The sequence below is a fragment of the Suricata suricatta genome, chromosome 10 (genome assembly GCF_006229205.1).
Source record: "Suricata suricatta isolate VVHF042 chromosome 10, meerkat_22Aug2017_6uvM2_HiC, whole genome shotgun sequence".
Taxonomy (NCBI): Eukaryota; Metazoa; Chordata; class Mammalia; order Carnivora; family Herpestidae; genus Suricata; species Suricata suricatta.
The window spans coordinates 7,620,186-7,637,539 of record NC_043709.1 but is presented as its reverse complement, the minus strand read 5'-3'; the positions used below and the strand labels follow the sequence as shown (position 1 = coordinate 7,637,539).

General features: G+C 39.0%; 1 protein-coding gene across 2 annotated transcripts in view; it reads right to left on the bottom strand.

Annotated features, from left to right (window-relative positions):
• MRTFA (myocardin related transcription factor A) overlaps window positions 1-16,926 on the bottom strand; it is a 97,548-nt gene extending 80,622 nt beyond the window's left edge. The window contains exon 1 of one of the 2 annotated variants that reach the window (XM_029954725.1): window positions 16,644-16,926. In XM_029954725.1, coding sequence (XP_029810585.1) covers window positions 16,644-16,689 — 46 coding nt within the window. In that variant the 5' untranslated portion in view covers window positions 16,690-16,926. The remainder of the gene's footprint in view (window positions 1-16,643) is intronic. The other variant, XM_029954723.1, reaches the window with a different exon arrangement.
• Window positions 16,927-17,354: the final 428 nt, after the last annotated feature.

Sequence of the window (17,354 nt, the reverse complement as noted above, 5' to 3'; positions counted from 1 at the left end):
TTAGGATTTGTTTATCTTTGCATTTTCCTGTTTGGTCTCTACTAGTTTTTAATGGTTTATTTTTAAAATATAAGGCTGCTCACAGCAATCAGACAAAAAAAATAAGAAATAAAAGGCATCCAAATTGGTTAAGGAAGAAGTAAAACTTCCACTATTTGCAGATGACATGATACTATATAAAGAAACCCTAAAGACTCACTAAAAAACTACTAGAATTGATAAATCAATTCAGTAGGTCACAGGATATAAAACCAATGTACAGAAAACGGTCACATTTCTATACATTAATAATGAAGTCACAGAAAGAGAAATTAAGAAAATCTCATTTATTATTGCACCAAAAGTAATAAAATACCTAGGGATAAACAAGGAGGTGAAAGATCTGTACTCTGGAAACTATAAAACACTGATGAAAGAAACTGAAGATGACACAAACAAACAGAAAAGATAGTCCATGCTCATGGATTAGGAGAATGAATACTATTAAAATGTCCATACCACCCAAAGCAATCTACAGATTTAATGCAATCCTTGTCAAAGTACCAACAACATTTTTTTGCAAAACTGGAACAAATAATCCTAAAGTATGTATAGAACCACAGAAGACCTCAAATAGCCAAAGTCATCTCGAAAAAGAAACAAAACTGGAAGTACCACAATCTCAGATTTCACGATATACTACGAAGCTGTAGTAGCTAAAACAGTATGGTACTTGCACCAAAACAGACACATTGATCAATGGAATAGAATAGAAAGCCCAGAAGTAAATCCACGGTTACATGGTTAATTAATCTTTGACAAAGGAGGCAGGAATATGCAATGGGAATGGTGTCAAATAAAGCCTCCACAGGACCCTGGGCTGCTGTTGATCTGTGGGAAGCGGGGAGAATATGCAATGGGAAAAAAGAGAGTCTCTTTACAAATGGTGTTGGGAAAACTAGACAGCTACATGCAAAAAATGAAACTGGACCACTTTCTTACACCATACATAGAAATAAACTCAAAATGAATTAAAGACCTAAATACGAAACCTCAAACATTAAAATCCTGGAAGAGGGCACAGGCAGTAATTTCTCTGACATCAGTCACAGCAACATTTTTCTAGATAGCTATGTCTCCTAAGGCAAGGAAACAAAAGCAAAAATAAACTATTGGAACCGTATCAAAATAAAAAGCTTCTGCACAGAAAATGAAACAGTCAACAAAACTAGAAGACAACCTGCTAAATGAAAGAAGATATTTGCAAATGACAGATCCAGTTAGGGGTCAGTGTCCATAATATATTTTAAAAACATAAAACTCAGGGCAGCTGGGTGGCTCAGTCAGTTAAGTGTCCAACTTGGGCTCAGGTCATGATCTCACTGTTTGGGAGTTCCAGCCCCGCGTCAGGCTCTGTGGGAAGAGCTCAGAACCTGGAGCCTGCTTCAGATTCTGTGTCTCCTTCTCTCTTTGCCCCTCCCCCACTCACACTCTATGTCTCTCAAAAATAAACGTTAAAAAAATTTTTTTAAACTTATAAAAACACCCAAAACCCAAATAATCCAATTAAAAAATAGGCCTACATGAACAGACATTTCACCAAAGACATACAGATGGCCAACAGACACATGAGAAGATGCTCAACATGATGCATCATCAGGGGAATGCAAATCAAAACCACAATGAGATACCACCTCACTTATCAGAATGGCTAGCAAAACACAAGAGGTAACAGCTGTTGGCAAGGATATAGAGGAAAAGGCGCTCCCATGCACTGGTGGTGGTAATACGAACTGGTGCAGCCACTGTGGAAAATACTATGGAGTTTCCTTAAAAAATTAAAAACAGAATTACCATATGATCCAGTAATCCCACTACTGGGTGTTTACACAGAGAATACAAAAATACTAATTCAAAAAGATATATGTACTTTTGTTTATTGCAGCATTATTTTAAAATAGCCAAATTAGGGAAGCAAAGTGAGCACTGGCCGGTGTTGGTGGTAAAGTGGTGAGCACAGCTGCCTTCCAAAGTGTGCACTGAAAGATGAATGGGTAAAGAAGATGTGGCACGTACATACACACACACACACACACACACCCAGCCACCCAGCCACCCACCCACCCACACCCCGGAATACTCCTCAGCCATAAACAGAATGAAGTTTTGCCATCTGCAATAACATGGATGGATCTAGAGGGTATAATGGCAAGTCAAATAAGTCAGCCAGTGAAAGACAAATATGATATTTTACTCATATGTGGAATTTAAGAAACAAAACAAACAGGGGTGCCTGTGTCTGCTAAACACCCGAGTTTGGCTCAGGTCATGATCTCACAGTTCATAAGTCAGAGTCTTATGTCAGGCTCTGTCAGCAAAAAACCTGCTTCAGATCCTTTGTTTCCCTCTCTCTCTGTCCCTCCCCCACTTGCACATGAGAGTATGTGTGTGCGCGTGCCCATACACGCACTCTCTCAAAAATAAAAAAAATACTTAAAAAACAAATAAAAAAAGACAAACAGTAAAACAGACTCTCTAAATACAGAGAACAGATTGGTGGCTACCAGAGGGGAGGCTGGTGGGGGGATGGGTGAAATCGGTCAAGGGGAGGACATGTATACTTTCCGTGGTGAGCACAGAACTGTAGAGCATGTTCAGTCACTATACTGTACACCTGAAACTAATATAACACTGTAGGTTAATTATACTGCAATTAATATATAATAAAATGTAAATTTATTTTGATAAATTTTATATTTTATAAATGTATTACATAAATATATATAAAAGGCTACCCTGGTTATGTTTAAGGGAAATAACAAAAGATTTATGCACCTCTGGGGCAGAGTTTTAAATGGGAAATACCTTGCCCAGTGTTCAGTACTGTCAGGTCCAAGAACTGAGTGAGGGCAGAGGAAGGAAATCTCAGGGAGATAATTCAGAAGTCACCTATAAAGCTGATTTTTCTAACTCAGAAATGATCTCCCAGAACTATTCCCTTGAGAGGTTTTGTGTAATATAGCACATTTCCTAGCAAGAGATCAGGGGCTGGGAGATAGAAATGGTGTTCCGTAGGAAAGAAGTTCACATACTTGTTTGTGCTTGTTTCTAGCAACACCTAGGAGTGCCACTACCCTTTTGCCCTTTGCTTCCCCAACCTCCTGGTGCCCAAATTAGCTCTGGTACTCCGCAGTGCAGGTGAAAGGCAATCAACCCGATATGCTGTACCCAATGGAACATTTTCTGCTGCACATAAAAGGAAAATAGCAAGGGCGCCTGGGTGGCTCAGTCAGTTAAGCGTCCAACTCTTGATTTTAGCTCAGGTCATGATCTCATGGTTCATGGGATCAAGCTCCACATCGGGCTCCACACTGACAATGTGGTTTCTACTTGGGATTCATTCTCTCTCTCTCTCTCTCTCTCTCTCTCTTTTTCTCTCTCTCTCAAAATAAATAAAGACTTAAAATTTAAAAAAAGGAAAAAGCAATACAAGCCAATAGAATGTTCCATAAATTTAACAAAAATTAGAACAATTACACCTGGGGTGCCTGGGTGGCTCAGTGAGTTGAGTGTCCAACTTCTGCTCAGGTCATGATCTTGCGGTTCGTGGGTTCGAGCCCCGTGTCAAGCTCTGTGCTGACAGCTCAGAGTCTGAAGCCTGTCTTTGGATTCTGTATCTCCCTCTCTCTCTGTGACGCTCCCCTGCTCACACTGTCTCTCTCTCAAAAATAAATGAAACATTTTTTAAAAATTAAAAGAAAAAAGAATGAGTTTGGTATTAAAAAAAAAGAACCCACTCCTCACTTTGAAAAGAACAGCAATAGAATCATGCTAGTTTAAAAGCACAAGAGCATAGTCCAACTGGAACTGATCGATCTAATTTGTGAGTTGACTAGATGGAAAAGGGAGAGAGAAACTAACAATAGAAGTCAGAGTCTTTGGGTTATTAATCTGTGTTTCAGCTGTTAGCCTTATATCAATAAAAGATAAGAAAAAGGATTTTTTAAGTTTATTTATTTATTTTGAGAGAGAGAGAGAGAGTGGGGAAAGGGCAGAGAGAAAGGGAGAGAGAAATCCCAAGCAGGTTCTGTGCTGTCAGTGCAGAGTCCCATGTGGGGTTCTAACTCACAAACTTCAAGATCATGACCTCAGCCGAAATCAGATGCTTCCCAGGTGCCCCAAAAGATAAGAGAGAGTTTTAACCTAAAGACCACTTTAAACTTACAACAATTAGAGATTATTTTATAAGTTTAAAAAGTCAATTTTATTAAAGTTTAATTTAGATATAATATACTTCGCCCATTTTAAACATGCAGTTCAATGCATTTTGACCAATGCACAAACCTGCATAACTACTGCAACAATAAAGATACACATTTTCATCTCGGAAAGTTCTCTTATGCCCCTTTGCAGTTAACTTCTCTATTTCTGCCCCAAGGCAACAAATGATTTGCCCTCTGTCACTGCAGAGAAACTTCCATATTTAAAAAAAAAATTTTTAATGTTTTTTTTATTTTTGAGAGATAGAGATAAAGAATGTGAGGGAGGGGCAGAGAAAGAAGATGCAGAATCCAAAGCAGGCTCTAGGCTCTGAGCTGCCAGCACAGAGCCTGACATGGGACTCAAACCCACAAACAGGGAGATATGACCTCAGCCGAAGTCAGCCACATAACCAACTGAGCCAACCAGGCACCCCGAAACTTGCATATTTATATACAGTTTTTTTTCTATTGAGATATAATTCACATATCATTCAATTTACCTATTCAAAGTGTATAATCCAGGAGTTTTTAGTTCAAAGGTGTGTAACCATTACTATCTAGTTCTAGAACATTTTCATGATCTGTCCCTCCCCCCACCCCCAAAAACCCATATACATTAGCAGTCAGTCACACCCCATCCCATTCCCCAACACCAGGTCCTGACAACCAATGGTCTATTTTCTGTCTCTATGGATTTGCCTATACTGGACATTTCATATAAATGGAATTTATAATGTGTGGCCTTTGTGTTTATCTTAACTTGGCAAAATGATTTCAAGGCTCATTTGTTTCACAGACTATATGTGTATTTCATTCCTTTTTATGGCTGGGTAACATTCCATTGTAAAGATATATCATATTTTGTTTATCCATTCATCAACTGATGGCCATTTGTGTTGTTTCTACTTTTGGCTAATGGCGCTATTAACATTTGTGTACAAGTTTTTGTGTGGGCAAATGTTTTCAATTTTCTTGGGTATGCACCTAGGGGTGAAATTGCTGGGTCATATTGGTAAGTCTATGTTCAATGTTTTGAAAAGCTGCCAAACTGCATTTTTCAAGTAAGCTTTTTATGTTGAGGTAATTATAGATTCATATGCAAGTTACAAGAAATAATACAGAGAAGGTGTCTGGGTGGCTCAGTCAGTTAAGCATCTGACTTTGGCTCTGGTCATGATCTCACAGTTCAGGAGTTTGAGCCCCGTGTCAGGCTCTGTGCTGACAGCTCAGAGCCTGGAGCCTGCTTCAGATTCTACCCTTCCCCAGCTCTTTTTTTCCTCTCTCAATAAACTTAAAAAAAATTTTTTTAGGGGCGCCTGGGTTGCTCAGTCGGTTAAGCGTCCGGCTTCAGCTCAGGTCATGATCTCACAATTGTGGGTTCAAGTCCCACATCGGGCTCTGTGCTGACAGCTAGCTCAGAGCCTGGAGCCTGCTTCGGATTATATATCTCCCTCTCTCTCTGACCCTCCCCTGCTCGTGCTATCTCTCTCTGTCTCTCAAAAATAAATTAAAAACTAAAAAAAATTCTTTTAATGCCAAATTGTTTTCCAAAGTGATTATATCATTTCACATTCCACCAGCAGTGTATAAATTCCCATTGCTCCACAGTCTTGTCAAGACTTGGCATTGACAGTCTTTTAGTTTTAATTATTATAGTGGGGATGTAGTGGCACCTCACTATTTTAATTTGCATCTTCTTGATGGCCAATGACGTAGAGCATCTTTTCATGTGTTAATTATCTATTTGCATAGTTTTTGAAGTGTCTGATCAAGTCTTTCCCCTTTTTTAAATCGGGTTGTCTTGTTATTGAGTTTTAAGAGTTCTTTATCTATTCCAGATACATGCTCTTTGTCAGATACAGGTATTGCAAATATTTCCTCCCATTCTCTAGCTTGTCTTTTAATTTTCTCAACAATGGACAAAATGGACAAAAAGTATTTAAACTCGATAAAGTCCAATTTAAGAAATTTCTTTTACAGTTCATAATTTTTGTGTCCTTTAGCTTTCACATTTAGGACTATGATCCGTTTCAAGTGAAGTTTTGTGTCTGATATGAGATACAGGTCAATTTTTTTTTTAATACAGATAGCCAGTTCTTTTTTGAAAGGTTTCCTTTTTTGATTTATAAACTTTTATTCAAATGCGGGATATAAAGAAAAATAAAACCTCACTACTTCTAAATACTCAGAACCACTGCCATCTCAGCAGAACAGAAGATTCCCACACCTTCCCCCACACCCTGCTCCTCCTACTTCCAAGAGCACAGGCCTGGGCAGCAAGTTCCACTGGTTCAGAGCGGAAGCAGCTGAACTTCCAGACAACAAGTAATGTCTTTTTCTGAAGCTGTTCATGAGTTCACACAGAAAGGAAAGAAGAGAGTAAGCCATTTTTCCATGAGGCTGTGAGTTGTATTAGATATATTCTCCTAAGTGTTCAGTACGGTTTCCACCAACATCAACAGAAACAATGAACAATACGGCTTTCAGCAGCACAGCGGGGCAGCACCCGAGGGATACAGAGCAGCGCTGTGGAAGTCAGGGTATGGTGAGGCCAAGCTTTGTGATCTTAGGTAAGTTGATTAACATTAGTTCCCAATGTGCTCATCTGTAAAATGAAGGATCATCTCCAAGGTCTCTTTTTAGGTAAACATTCTAGAATGCTAGCTAAGGAGAAGCCTATTTGTTCTTTCTCCCAAAAGTCAAGAAAAATGGCTAAAAAGGTGTCAAATGGTAAACATTTCTCAAATGCAGAATACTGTATTAGGAACAAATTTTCTTCTTTTTTTTGTTTCCTATTTATCCAATGCTTCCACACTAATTAGACATCATATAATCCTTTTAACCACTGCATCCTTCTCCTCTCATTTTTATCATTTTGGGCAGTGCTTATCATCCAGGAAATATATCAACAAGTCATCTTAATTTCACCTGTTCGCCTCAAAAACAAAGTCAAGGGGCGCCTGGTTGGCTCAGTTGGTTAAGCGTCCAGCTTTGGCTCAGGTTGTGATCTCATGGTTCGTGGGTTCCAGTCCTGTGTCAGGCTCCGTGCTGACAGCTCAGAGCTTGGAGCCTGCTTCGGATTCTGTGTCTCCCTCTCTCTCTGACCCTCCCCTGCTCGAGCTGCCTCTCTCTGTCTCTCAAAAATAAATTAAAAAACATTTAAAAAATTAAAAAAAAAAAACAAAGTCAATTTAAAAATATGTTGGGACAAGATAGCTCATTTTAACATGCATCTGAGGACCGTGTTCAAATGGAGATTGTGACTGTGTGTGTGAGAGAGAGAGAGAGAGAGAGAGAGAGGTGGGGCCTGAGACTGTATTCCTAACAAGCTCCCCGGTGATAGAGATGCTACTGGTCCTTGGAATACACTTTGAGCAGCGAGGTATTAGAAGACTGAGGTCAGAGTTTCTGTTTGGGCAGCTTCACTAATGTTAAGACAATAAGTTTTCAATACTCTGTACACAAATATTTTATAAATTAGTCCTACGCACTGATTTGAGGAATATAATCTGATTGATTCTCGGGCGAATATACTAAGTTAACGGTACAGAAAATCAAGGTCAATCTACTTAACATTTTAATTCTCTGACATAAAAGCTTCAGGTCCTATTTATAAGGCAAAGATGAAGCAATATGAGTTTTGGCTTTCTGATAAAGAGCAGATGGACTGTCAAAAGGATTTCACACTTAAACCCTAGGGTCAAAGGACAAAATACATTAGGAAAATGTAACTTCGAATGATTAAAGCATTTTATACCAATGCCATCATTTTATGGCTATGAGAATTCAAGTTCTTACCCATCAAAAACAAAAAAATAACTTAGTATGTTTTTAACTCTATAAAACTTCTGAAAGGTTCAGCAATTGAGAGTAGATCATATGCTCAGGAAGGACCTGTGGCTCCACCAAGAACACGGCCCAATACGAACATGGCAGAGATGGCTTCCAATAAATCTTACAAAATAGAAACAGAGGCAAAAAGTGTAAAAAGTGATTTATACAAACTAGACTGGTCAGAAGGAAGAGCTTAATGGGATGGAGTGCCTCCTTATCGTGCACTGTTTGGTCTCTGCCTGCACAGGTCCCTAATCAATAGTTCTAGCTTCAGATCCACGGTGCTACACTTCCAGCCACTTTCTCCCTCTTGTATGACTAACTGTACCTATAAGACCTACATGTACACACACACACACACACAAATACGGTTTTCATCTGAATACAACAGAAATATATGTTTATGTTAGAAAATCAGAGAGATACAGGAAAACTTCAAAGAAAAAGATACCCGACTACCCAGCGACAACTATTAATTTTCTGGTATATATTTTTACAATCATTTTTTAAAGGATCAAATGGATAAATAGTAAACATTTTCCTACATCTTCAAATAATCTCATGACTATATTAGTCAGTCATATTCAATCATGTGAATGCATTATAAGTTATTTAACCAATCTCCTACTGTTAAAATGTAGACTGTGCTTGTTTTAGATATATTTTGCTATTATAAATAATGCTGCTATAAGCACCCTTATACATAAATCTTATATACCTTGTATAATTTCCTTAGAGCAAATTCCTAGAATTATTTCAAGGTCAAAGAAGAAACATTTTAAAAACTTTTACAGGAGTTGCCAGATGCCAAAGAATTGTGGCAAGTTGTCAGAATATATAGGAAGAAATCTAAAAAACTATTGGGGTGCCTGGGTGGTTCAATCGGTTAAGCATCTGACTCTTGATTTTGGCACAGGTCATGATCTCACAGTTCGTGGGTTCGAGCCCTGCATCAGGCTCTATGCTGACAGCTCAGAGCCTGGAGCCTGCTTCAGATTCTGTGTCTCCGTCTCCCTCCATCTCTCTCTCTCTCTCTCTCTCTCTCTGTGATCTGTCTCTCTCTCTCTCTCTAAAATAAATAAACATTAAAAAAATTTTAAATATCAAGTACTATATATATATAAATTATATATATATAATTTATATTAACTCATATAATTCTTACAACAACTTCCTGGAACTTCCATTAGTACTATACTATTATTATTACTACTATTTTTGAGATGAAATTAACAAGCACAGAGAGGTTAATTTGCCCAAGATCACACGGCTAGTTAGTGGCAGAACTAAGGAACCTGGGTTCCAAAGTCAATGCTCTTAGATTTTTTTTTTAAACATTTATTCATTTTTGAGAGACAGAGAAACAGAGTGCAAGCAGAGGAGAGGCAGAGAGAAAGAGAGAGAGAGAGAGAGAGGGAGGGAGGGGACACAGAATCCAAAGCAAGGTCCAGGCTCCCAACTGTCAGCACAGTGCCTGATGCAGGGCTCGAACCCATGAACTGTGAGATCATGACCTGAGTTGAGGTCAGAAATTTAACCAACTAAGCCACCCAGGTGTCCCATATGCTTTTTTTTTTAATGTTTTATTTATTTTTGATACAGAGAGAGACAGGTATGAGAGGGGGAGGGGCAGAGAGAGAAGGAGACACAGAAGCAGAAGCAGGCTCCAGGCTCTGAGCTAGCTGTCAGCACAGAGCCTGATGCGGGGCTCAAACCCACGAACATGAGATCATGACCTGAGCTGAAGCCGGAGGCTTAACCGACTAAGCCACCCAGGCGCCCGTCCCATATGCTTTTAAACACTATGCCTGCTCTTCCGAAACTCTGATGCCATGACTCCTTTACCCTCTTATAGTTATTGAGAACTTCAAAGAGTTTTTGTTAATGTGGATTATATCTACCAGTATATTTCAGGTAAGAAATTAAGAGTGAAAGCATTTAAGATATTTATTATTACTTAAAAATGGCAATAAACCTACATGCTTCATGATAACATGTTAACACGTTTCTATGAAAAATATAATTATTTTCCAAAACAAACCAAAAAACCAGAGTATTACTGTTTTACTAATTTTGCAAATCTAATGTATAATTTACTAAAAGACAGCGGGATTTTCATATATTCTTCATTCAATCTGGGGAGCTGCCACATAGCCTATGGCTCTAGAAAACTACAGCGTACACACATGAGAGAACAGTAAAAAAGGTAAATAATATTTTAGTATAAATATACAAAAGCCTTCATCTCACACCTACTGGAAAGGTCTCAGGGACACCCAGGGTCCCCCAGACGACACCGTGAGAGCCACTACACTCCTCATGACACTGTGCATGCATACACAAAATAGCTGAAAAGCATGGTCTCAGGAACACATTTGCCTAAAACACCTCCCAAATTATCTGACACATCATTTATTTAAGAATGATTTAAAGTGCTTATTATATGTGCCAGGTGCTGGAAACAGCAGAAAACAAGAGAGAGAGATGCCCCATTTTAAGGTATTTATATTCTAGTGAGGAGGGTAGCAGTAGACAAACCTACACATAAAACCTGTGTTCCCTCAGATGATAAATGGTACGAAGAAAAATAAAAGCAGGATCTTACAGGGTGGTCAGGGAAGGCCTGAGAAAGGACATTTGAACAAAGACCTGAAGGAGGTGAGGGAGCAGGCCATGAGGCTAGCCAGCCCAAAGTGCCCGAGTGGAAGGAATTTCAAGTGCAAAAGCCCTGAAACAAGAGTGTTCCCTGAGGTGTGCAGGGACAGCCGAGAGAGAGGCGCGGCCAGGACCAATCAAGAGAGGAAAGAGGAGCAGATGCGGTCTGAGGGTCCCCGAGCGGCAGGCAGATCGGGCAGGACTTTGTAGGCCCTGTAAAGACTCAGGCTCTTCCTGCAAACGAGAACCACTGGCAGGCTCTGAGTGAGAAGGGGTCTGATCTGACCTTCGTTCTATTTTTATTGTTATTGTAGACAGAGGTGCGCGTGGGCTCGTGTGCAGGAGGGAAGGGGCAGAGGGAGGGAGAGAGAATCTCAAGCAGGCTCCGCACTCAGCGGAGAGCTCTATCCCACCACCTGAGCCAAAATCAAGAGTCAGATGCTTAACCAACTGAGCCCCCAGACACCCTTGATCTTCATTTTAAATGGGAAATATAAGAAATTCGTGTTTAAAGTAAAAAATCTGAATGTAAACTCTTACTGTGTGTCCTGAAGCCTCTCTGAGCCTCAGTTTCCTCCTTCACAAAATGTAAAGATACAGATGCCTCAAAGAGTTGTTGTCAAGATCAACTGAGATACTACACATATATACTTTATAATGTGCAGACTATAAACATTTCAGGACTAAATTTATTTTCGCTGGGAACTGTCATGTACTCCTCTTTCCTAGGCCCTTCTCTACTCACTCCAGTGCTGCAGCAACCATACCGTTTATGTGACCGCCATGAGATCAAGAAGACCCCACACACCATGAGCTCAGCCTGATATCGCCCTTTAACTTGTTGAGAGAAAGGCAAAGAAAGTTATTTTTTGTTTTTGATGGCAGAGCAAGGGTTTTTAGTATTTTTTTCCTTGTTATTATAAAGAAAATCCTTTCAAAAACAATTCATGTGGTAATCATAAAAATGAAGTTCCAAAAAAAACAAGACTGTATGAAACTCATCTTTATTTCATTTGGCACTGTTTGAACAAGGCTAAAACTGTGGTTCATGGTCTTGACAGCTTGCCTCATCTAAAAGGAAACAAAATGGAAGAAAAAAGGATAAAGACAGACAGATGAATTCAAATTCCTTTGATCTGGGTCCTAATTCTAAGGGGATTCCAGATAAATTAATGAGTCAGAGAAAAGGCAGTAAGATGTAATCCAGAATACTGATGACATGAGCTGTCTGTCTGCCTACCTGTCTTCTGAGATCACCGTCAGGGTGTGAGATCATCAACCAGACCAGAGAAGGAAGGCAAGATAGAGGCCCACCAGGGAACCACGGTGCCTATGGCATCTGACTCCATTTCTCAGGGGCAGGAGCTAGACACCCAGCACTAGTTTTTATCTCCACCTCTTAACATGTGAGTCAGTCTGAGTAGCGATAAAAACCTGCAATGGAAAAACCCGAGGAAAACCAAGATCTCTGGGGGAAGTTATAAACAATCTCCTGCATCAGAGGTCTCAGAGGGTTTCTCTCTAAGTATGTTACAGCAGAAAGAGCACGGTCATGAGAGTAAGGAAATGAATTCTCCTTCCATCTCTGCTACTAATTATATGACTTCAGGAAACAAATTATCCTCGATGGACCAATTTCCTCTTTTATTTTTTAAGTTTTACTTATTTAAGTAATCTCTATACCCAACATGGGGCTCGAACTCACAATCCCAAGATCAAGAGTCACATGCTCTTTTGCCTGAGGCAGCTAGGCTCTCCCCAGCTTCATCATCTTAAATAAAGGAGGAGACAAGAAAATACCTAAGGTTTCCTCAAGCTCTAAAAATCCCTTGAATATAAGCAAAAATATGGGTTTTTTTAAAGCCCACATTAATATTAAAATTTTTAGGAGATTCAAAAGATAAGTATTGCTGAAAGTCCTGCAGTTTTTCAACAGCTCTATAAATCCCTGAGTGATGTGAACTCAAACACGAGGTACCCTACTACCAAAAAGGGTAAAAGTTACCTGCCCACCATCTTCCTTCAACTTTATTTTTATGAATTATTATTCCCCTCTCTCCAACCAGAACTATCATAAAATATACAGTTCAGAGGCAAATTGTATTCATCAGCAAACTAGAAGCTTTTTTAAAGAAATCTGCAAGAAGTTAAGTATTTAGACATCAAGTGATGAGGGAAAAAATGGACTGAGGAACGTTTTTTTCAATTGTTAATTAATATTTTTTAATAGCATGCAAATGGTAAGAAACATGAAAGGTTCAAAAGGCAGATACAGTTAAAAACAAAGAAAACTGTTTTCTAAAGGATACATCAGAGAGGACAACTGGAGGACTTCACTGCATATTGTGCTCAATTTCTCAGGCTGGGTACTGTGTCCATGGGTTTATGTGCTCTATACATTGTTCTAATGATACTCTGTATGTTCTTTCACATTTATGTGGTTATGTGGTTATTCCATAATCATAATAGAATTAGAAGATAACTGTTTCATGGAACAAAAAGTCTCTTCTATCCCAATCCTCCAGCCCTGAGGTGATCATTGTTACCAGCTTCTTATGATCCGTCCGGAGAGAACCTTCATGTGCACAAGCACTGGGGTTTGTCTGAGTGCAGCTGTATGGGGGTGGGAGGGTGTGTGCATATATATGCACAAACGAGACAGAAAAAACAGACTCCCTAATGGTGCCTCATCAAGATCAAGGTGTGTCAAGGGCCCAACAAAAACCTAAGGAACTGTGTCAATCCCCTTCTCAAAAGGGAACTCTGTCCTGCTGTTGTGGAGTCAGAAACTAAGAAGGCTACACTGTTAGATACAGGGACAAGGCGTGCCTGGTCAAAGTCTTACATGCTGGCCGGCAAGAGCTGAGCCCCAGCATTCCTCTCTTCTAAAATGCATCAGCCAGCGCCCCAGTGTTCCCTTACTCTTAACTTCAGAAATCCCAAATATCCATCTCAGATCATTCGTTTTCTAATTACAGTGATCTAGACAGGTGTCTACAGTGGTGACAGATGCTTTAATCCTCTAATCGTGGCTTTATCAGAACACTTAGATTTAACAATACACATCATAGGATGATAGACAGGACACGCTGCACATCCTGAGAAGCGGAAGAAGTTCAATCTTGAAAGCCAGGCATTCAATAGCACTGACACTGGGCAACGATTGGCTGAGAGACAAGACAGTAGTTGGAGGACTCATTTTTTAATGCAAAACAGATTTCAAAAAATTCTAAGACTATCTCGATTTAAAGGCTTATGCCTATTTATTAGGGGAAGTATGCCAAACCAGATTTTTCATTTACTCAAAAAAGATACTTACTGAGTGTCTCCCATGTGCCCATGTCAGAAGCCAATATACAGATGACTACATTGCCTTTGAGAAGCTAAATATCTAATTAGAGAGACAGGTAAAAATGATAATTAGTCTACAATGTAAAAGTGGTGCTGTAGGAACAGAGAAGGAAGGGCTGACTCTATTCAGAGACTTCACAGAAAGGCAGCATCTGAACTGAATCTCAAAGGGTCAGTAAGAGACCATTAGCAGTGAGGAGAAGGAGAATCTTCTTTGTCTTACCAAAATCTCCCAAGCTCCAAATGCTAAATGAACACTGTTAACAAATACACAATGTACCCTGGACCTTTGCTGTAACATTCAGTATCCTAAAGTTTAATTTAGGGTAAAGATGTTGTACCTTAAATCTTATCTAAAAAGTTTATTTTTAAAAATCTCATTAAACAGGCGTGCCTAGGCAGCTCCATCGGTTAACTGTCCAACTTCAGCTCAGGTCATGATCTGGCAATTCATGAGTTCAAGCCTCGCATTGGGCTCTGTGCTGACAGTGTGGAGCCTGAAGCCTTGCTTCAGATTCTGTGTCTCCTTTTCTCTCTGCCCCTCCCCTGCTCATATTCTGCCTCTCTCTCTCAAAATTAAATAAACATTAAAAAAAATTTTTAATCTCATTAAACAGTAGTTTTATCTATAAAGTATATATTCAGGGAAGTCTAAGTATTGTATTGCTAGAAACTAACCTATGGCTCATGTAGTCTAAATATCTTGACTTTTGTAGAACAGTTGGCTTTTATTTTATCAAGGTTTCATAATGATTTTTTTTTCATTTCACATCATAAATATAGCTGTCATACTACTGTTGCAATCCAGCATAATGGCTACAGCTTCAGAAAAAAATAGTAACAAATTTACAAAATTTTTGAGCATTTAGGAACCACAAGTACTAGAGAAATCCATTTGCTATACCTAGTTTCTCTACTTTTAGGAACATAGGCAAGACAAAGGTACACAGACATGCTATTTATTCTCTGCAGACCTTTCGTTCTACCTGTACCCAACACCCTTGTCAATTTTATCCAGACTTCTCTTACATACTATTATCCTTTGAAAGTTTTATGAAGTAGTTGGTCCAACAGATGGGTAGCTAGCCTTGCCCAACATATGTCATAGGAAAAACGGCTCTTAGGCAGGACAAGAGGTAAGTCCCCTTAGGGGAAAGCAAATAATCTTTTAACCTTTACTAGGAAAAGTTACTGGACTGAGATAATCTGTAAGTAACCAAGTGTTCAAAGAAGGGTGAGAGAGTTTAAATGCTAATTTATACTCCCTAAGATAAAATGTGCACTTGCCCACATACAGTAGAGAACTAGAACACAGAGAAGGAAAACAAAACAAAACAAACCCCAAGCCAGTTTAACTGGGAGTGATTTCATCAAAGACAGGTGGGAAACAGTCAGATAAGCATACTATCTTGTTTAGAACAGGGAGCCCAACAGATCTGGGGAAGGAAAAGGAAAGGCAACAACCTAAAAAAAGATATATAGCGTATATGAACAAGAGAACTCAACTAATAAGTGACTCGTCGTGGTCTTCTTTGTAAAACCAGAAAGAACGGTAGCAGTATCTTTCTTTGCCCTTCCCTGTCCATAAAGCTTAACCTGATAGCATCTGATCCTGTCTGCAGACGGATATCTGTGTGTTTCAACATACTATCTAAGTGTTCCCCAAGGAGAACAGTAAGACCAATTCTGCCTGAGACAGAATCTGCCAAAACCAAGGAGTCCAGCTCATTCTAATGAGTGAAAGCCAGTGGATGGGAAAAGGTCCACAAATGCCACTTGTATGAATCTTTCGAGATATGCTACAGACTACATTTTAGCAGAAGTCTAAAAATAACAAAAGAACATTCCCTATTTTTAGATAACTAACTTACAAGTTTCAAAATACTAAAAGTAAAGGAGACCATTAAAAACAAACTGGAATTTTAAACTGTTTTAAAAGACACTTCTGAATTGAGAAAATTGTTGTTAGAGAATTACAAAAATCTTAACATTCTTTCTGTTGACTCCTTTCTTGCTCAAACTTTCCCATCTCTGAAACTTAGAGTCTCAATCTTATGGGTTATAAAAGAATATTTTCAACAAAAAGATTAGATAGAGAAAGAAGGATATACCACAAATGAGAAAGAACTAAAGAAAAAATTTTAAACATGCTTTCACAAAGAGATACAATAACAGAGTGTGGACAGTAATGTATAAAACAGCAAAAGAAATTTAATTATCCTTCATTAAAAGCAGTGCTACAGATAATAAGAAAAAACACTTAATTACAGGAAAATGTTCTCTTCCCCTCACATAGGTCTCCTCACTGAACGGTCTTAAGTCAGTAAACATCTAAAGCAAAGCTATGTCTGAATAACTGGAGTTTGCAATTAGAAAAAAACGACTAATATTTTTTTTACAATAAAAACCTAAACATGAAGTACATTCACTGGACAATTTGTGTTTGGCCTTCTCTATCTTCCCATCTTCCTCCCATTTCCATCCAATCCTAGTACAGATATACGCAACCTTATTTTTACAAAAAACCTATAGCAAATAGATCTGCAGGAAATACAAAATTACCGGACTGCACAGCCATCATTAACATCTCTGGTTCCAGGAGAGTCATGACAGATTCTTCTCAGAAACAGCAACCCACAAATACCAGGAAAAAATTCAAAGTCACAGAAGATGTTGTCTTCAGAGGCAACTGAAGCTTTCATAAATTCAATCTCGTGCCTTATGCTCAAATCAGACTGTGACAACTCACTCCCCTTCTCAGTGCAGTTACCAATTTATCCACCCTTCAGGCAAGTCAAGATGGCATAGAGCTGAATTACTGCCGACAGGAAACCAAAAGGCGCTCAAGTTAAGACACATGAAGTGTGGTTAGAACAGTGACTGAGCTCCTCCCCTTGCTGTTCGTTTCTGGGGGGAGGGGAGAGACATACAGAAAGAGACCTTCAGAACACAGATCAAATGCTTCTCCCCCCACCCCCGCCCTTTTCAGGAAGAGAAGATAAAATATTGTTCAAAACTTTAGTATAAGGGACTTGGCTGCTAATGCAGTTCAGAGCAACAAATTAAAACACAATTCAAACAACTCAATCTCTTGAAACAAACAGCCCAATTACTGACCCATTACTGGGAGGTGGGGATGGGAATTAGGCACATATAAACACATGCATACAGAGGATTGTATGTGGTGAGTTCGTTTTCTGAAAAAGAGTTCTAAGGGCTTTTTCATCTGTGATATTTATGGATAGCAGACTAAGGAAGCTGAATATTTAACTA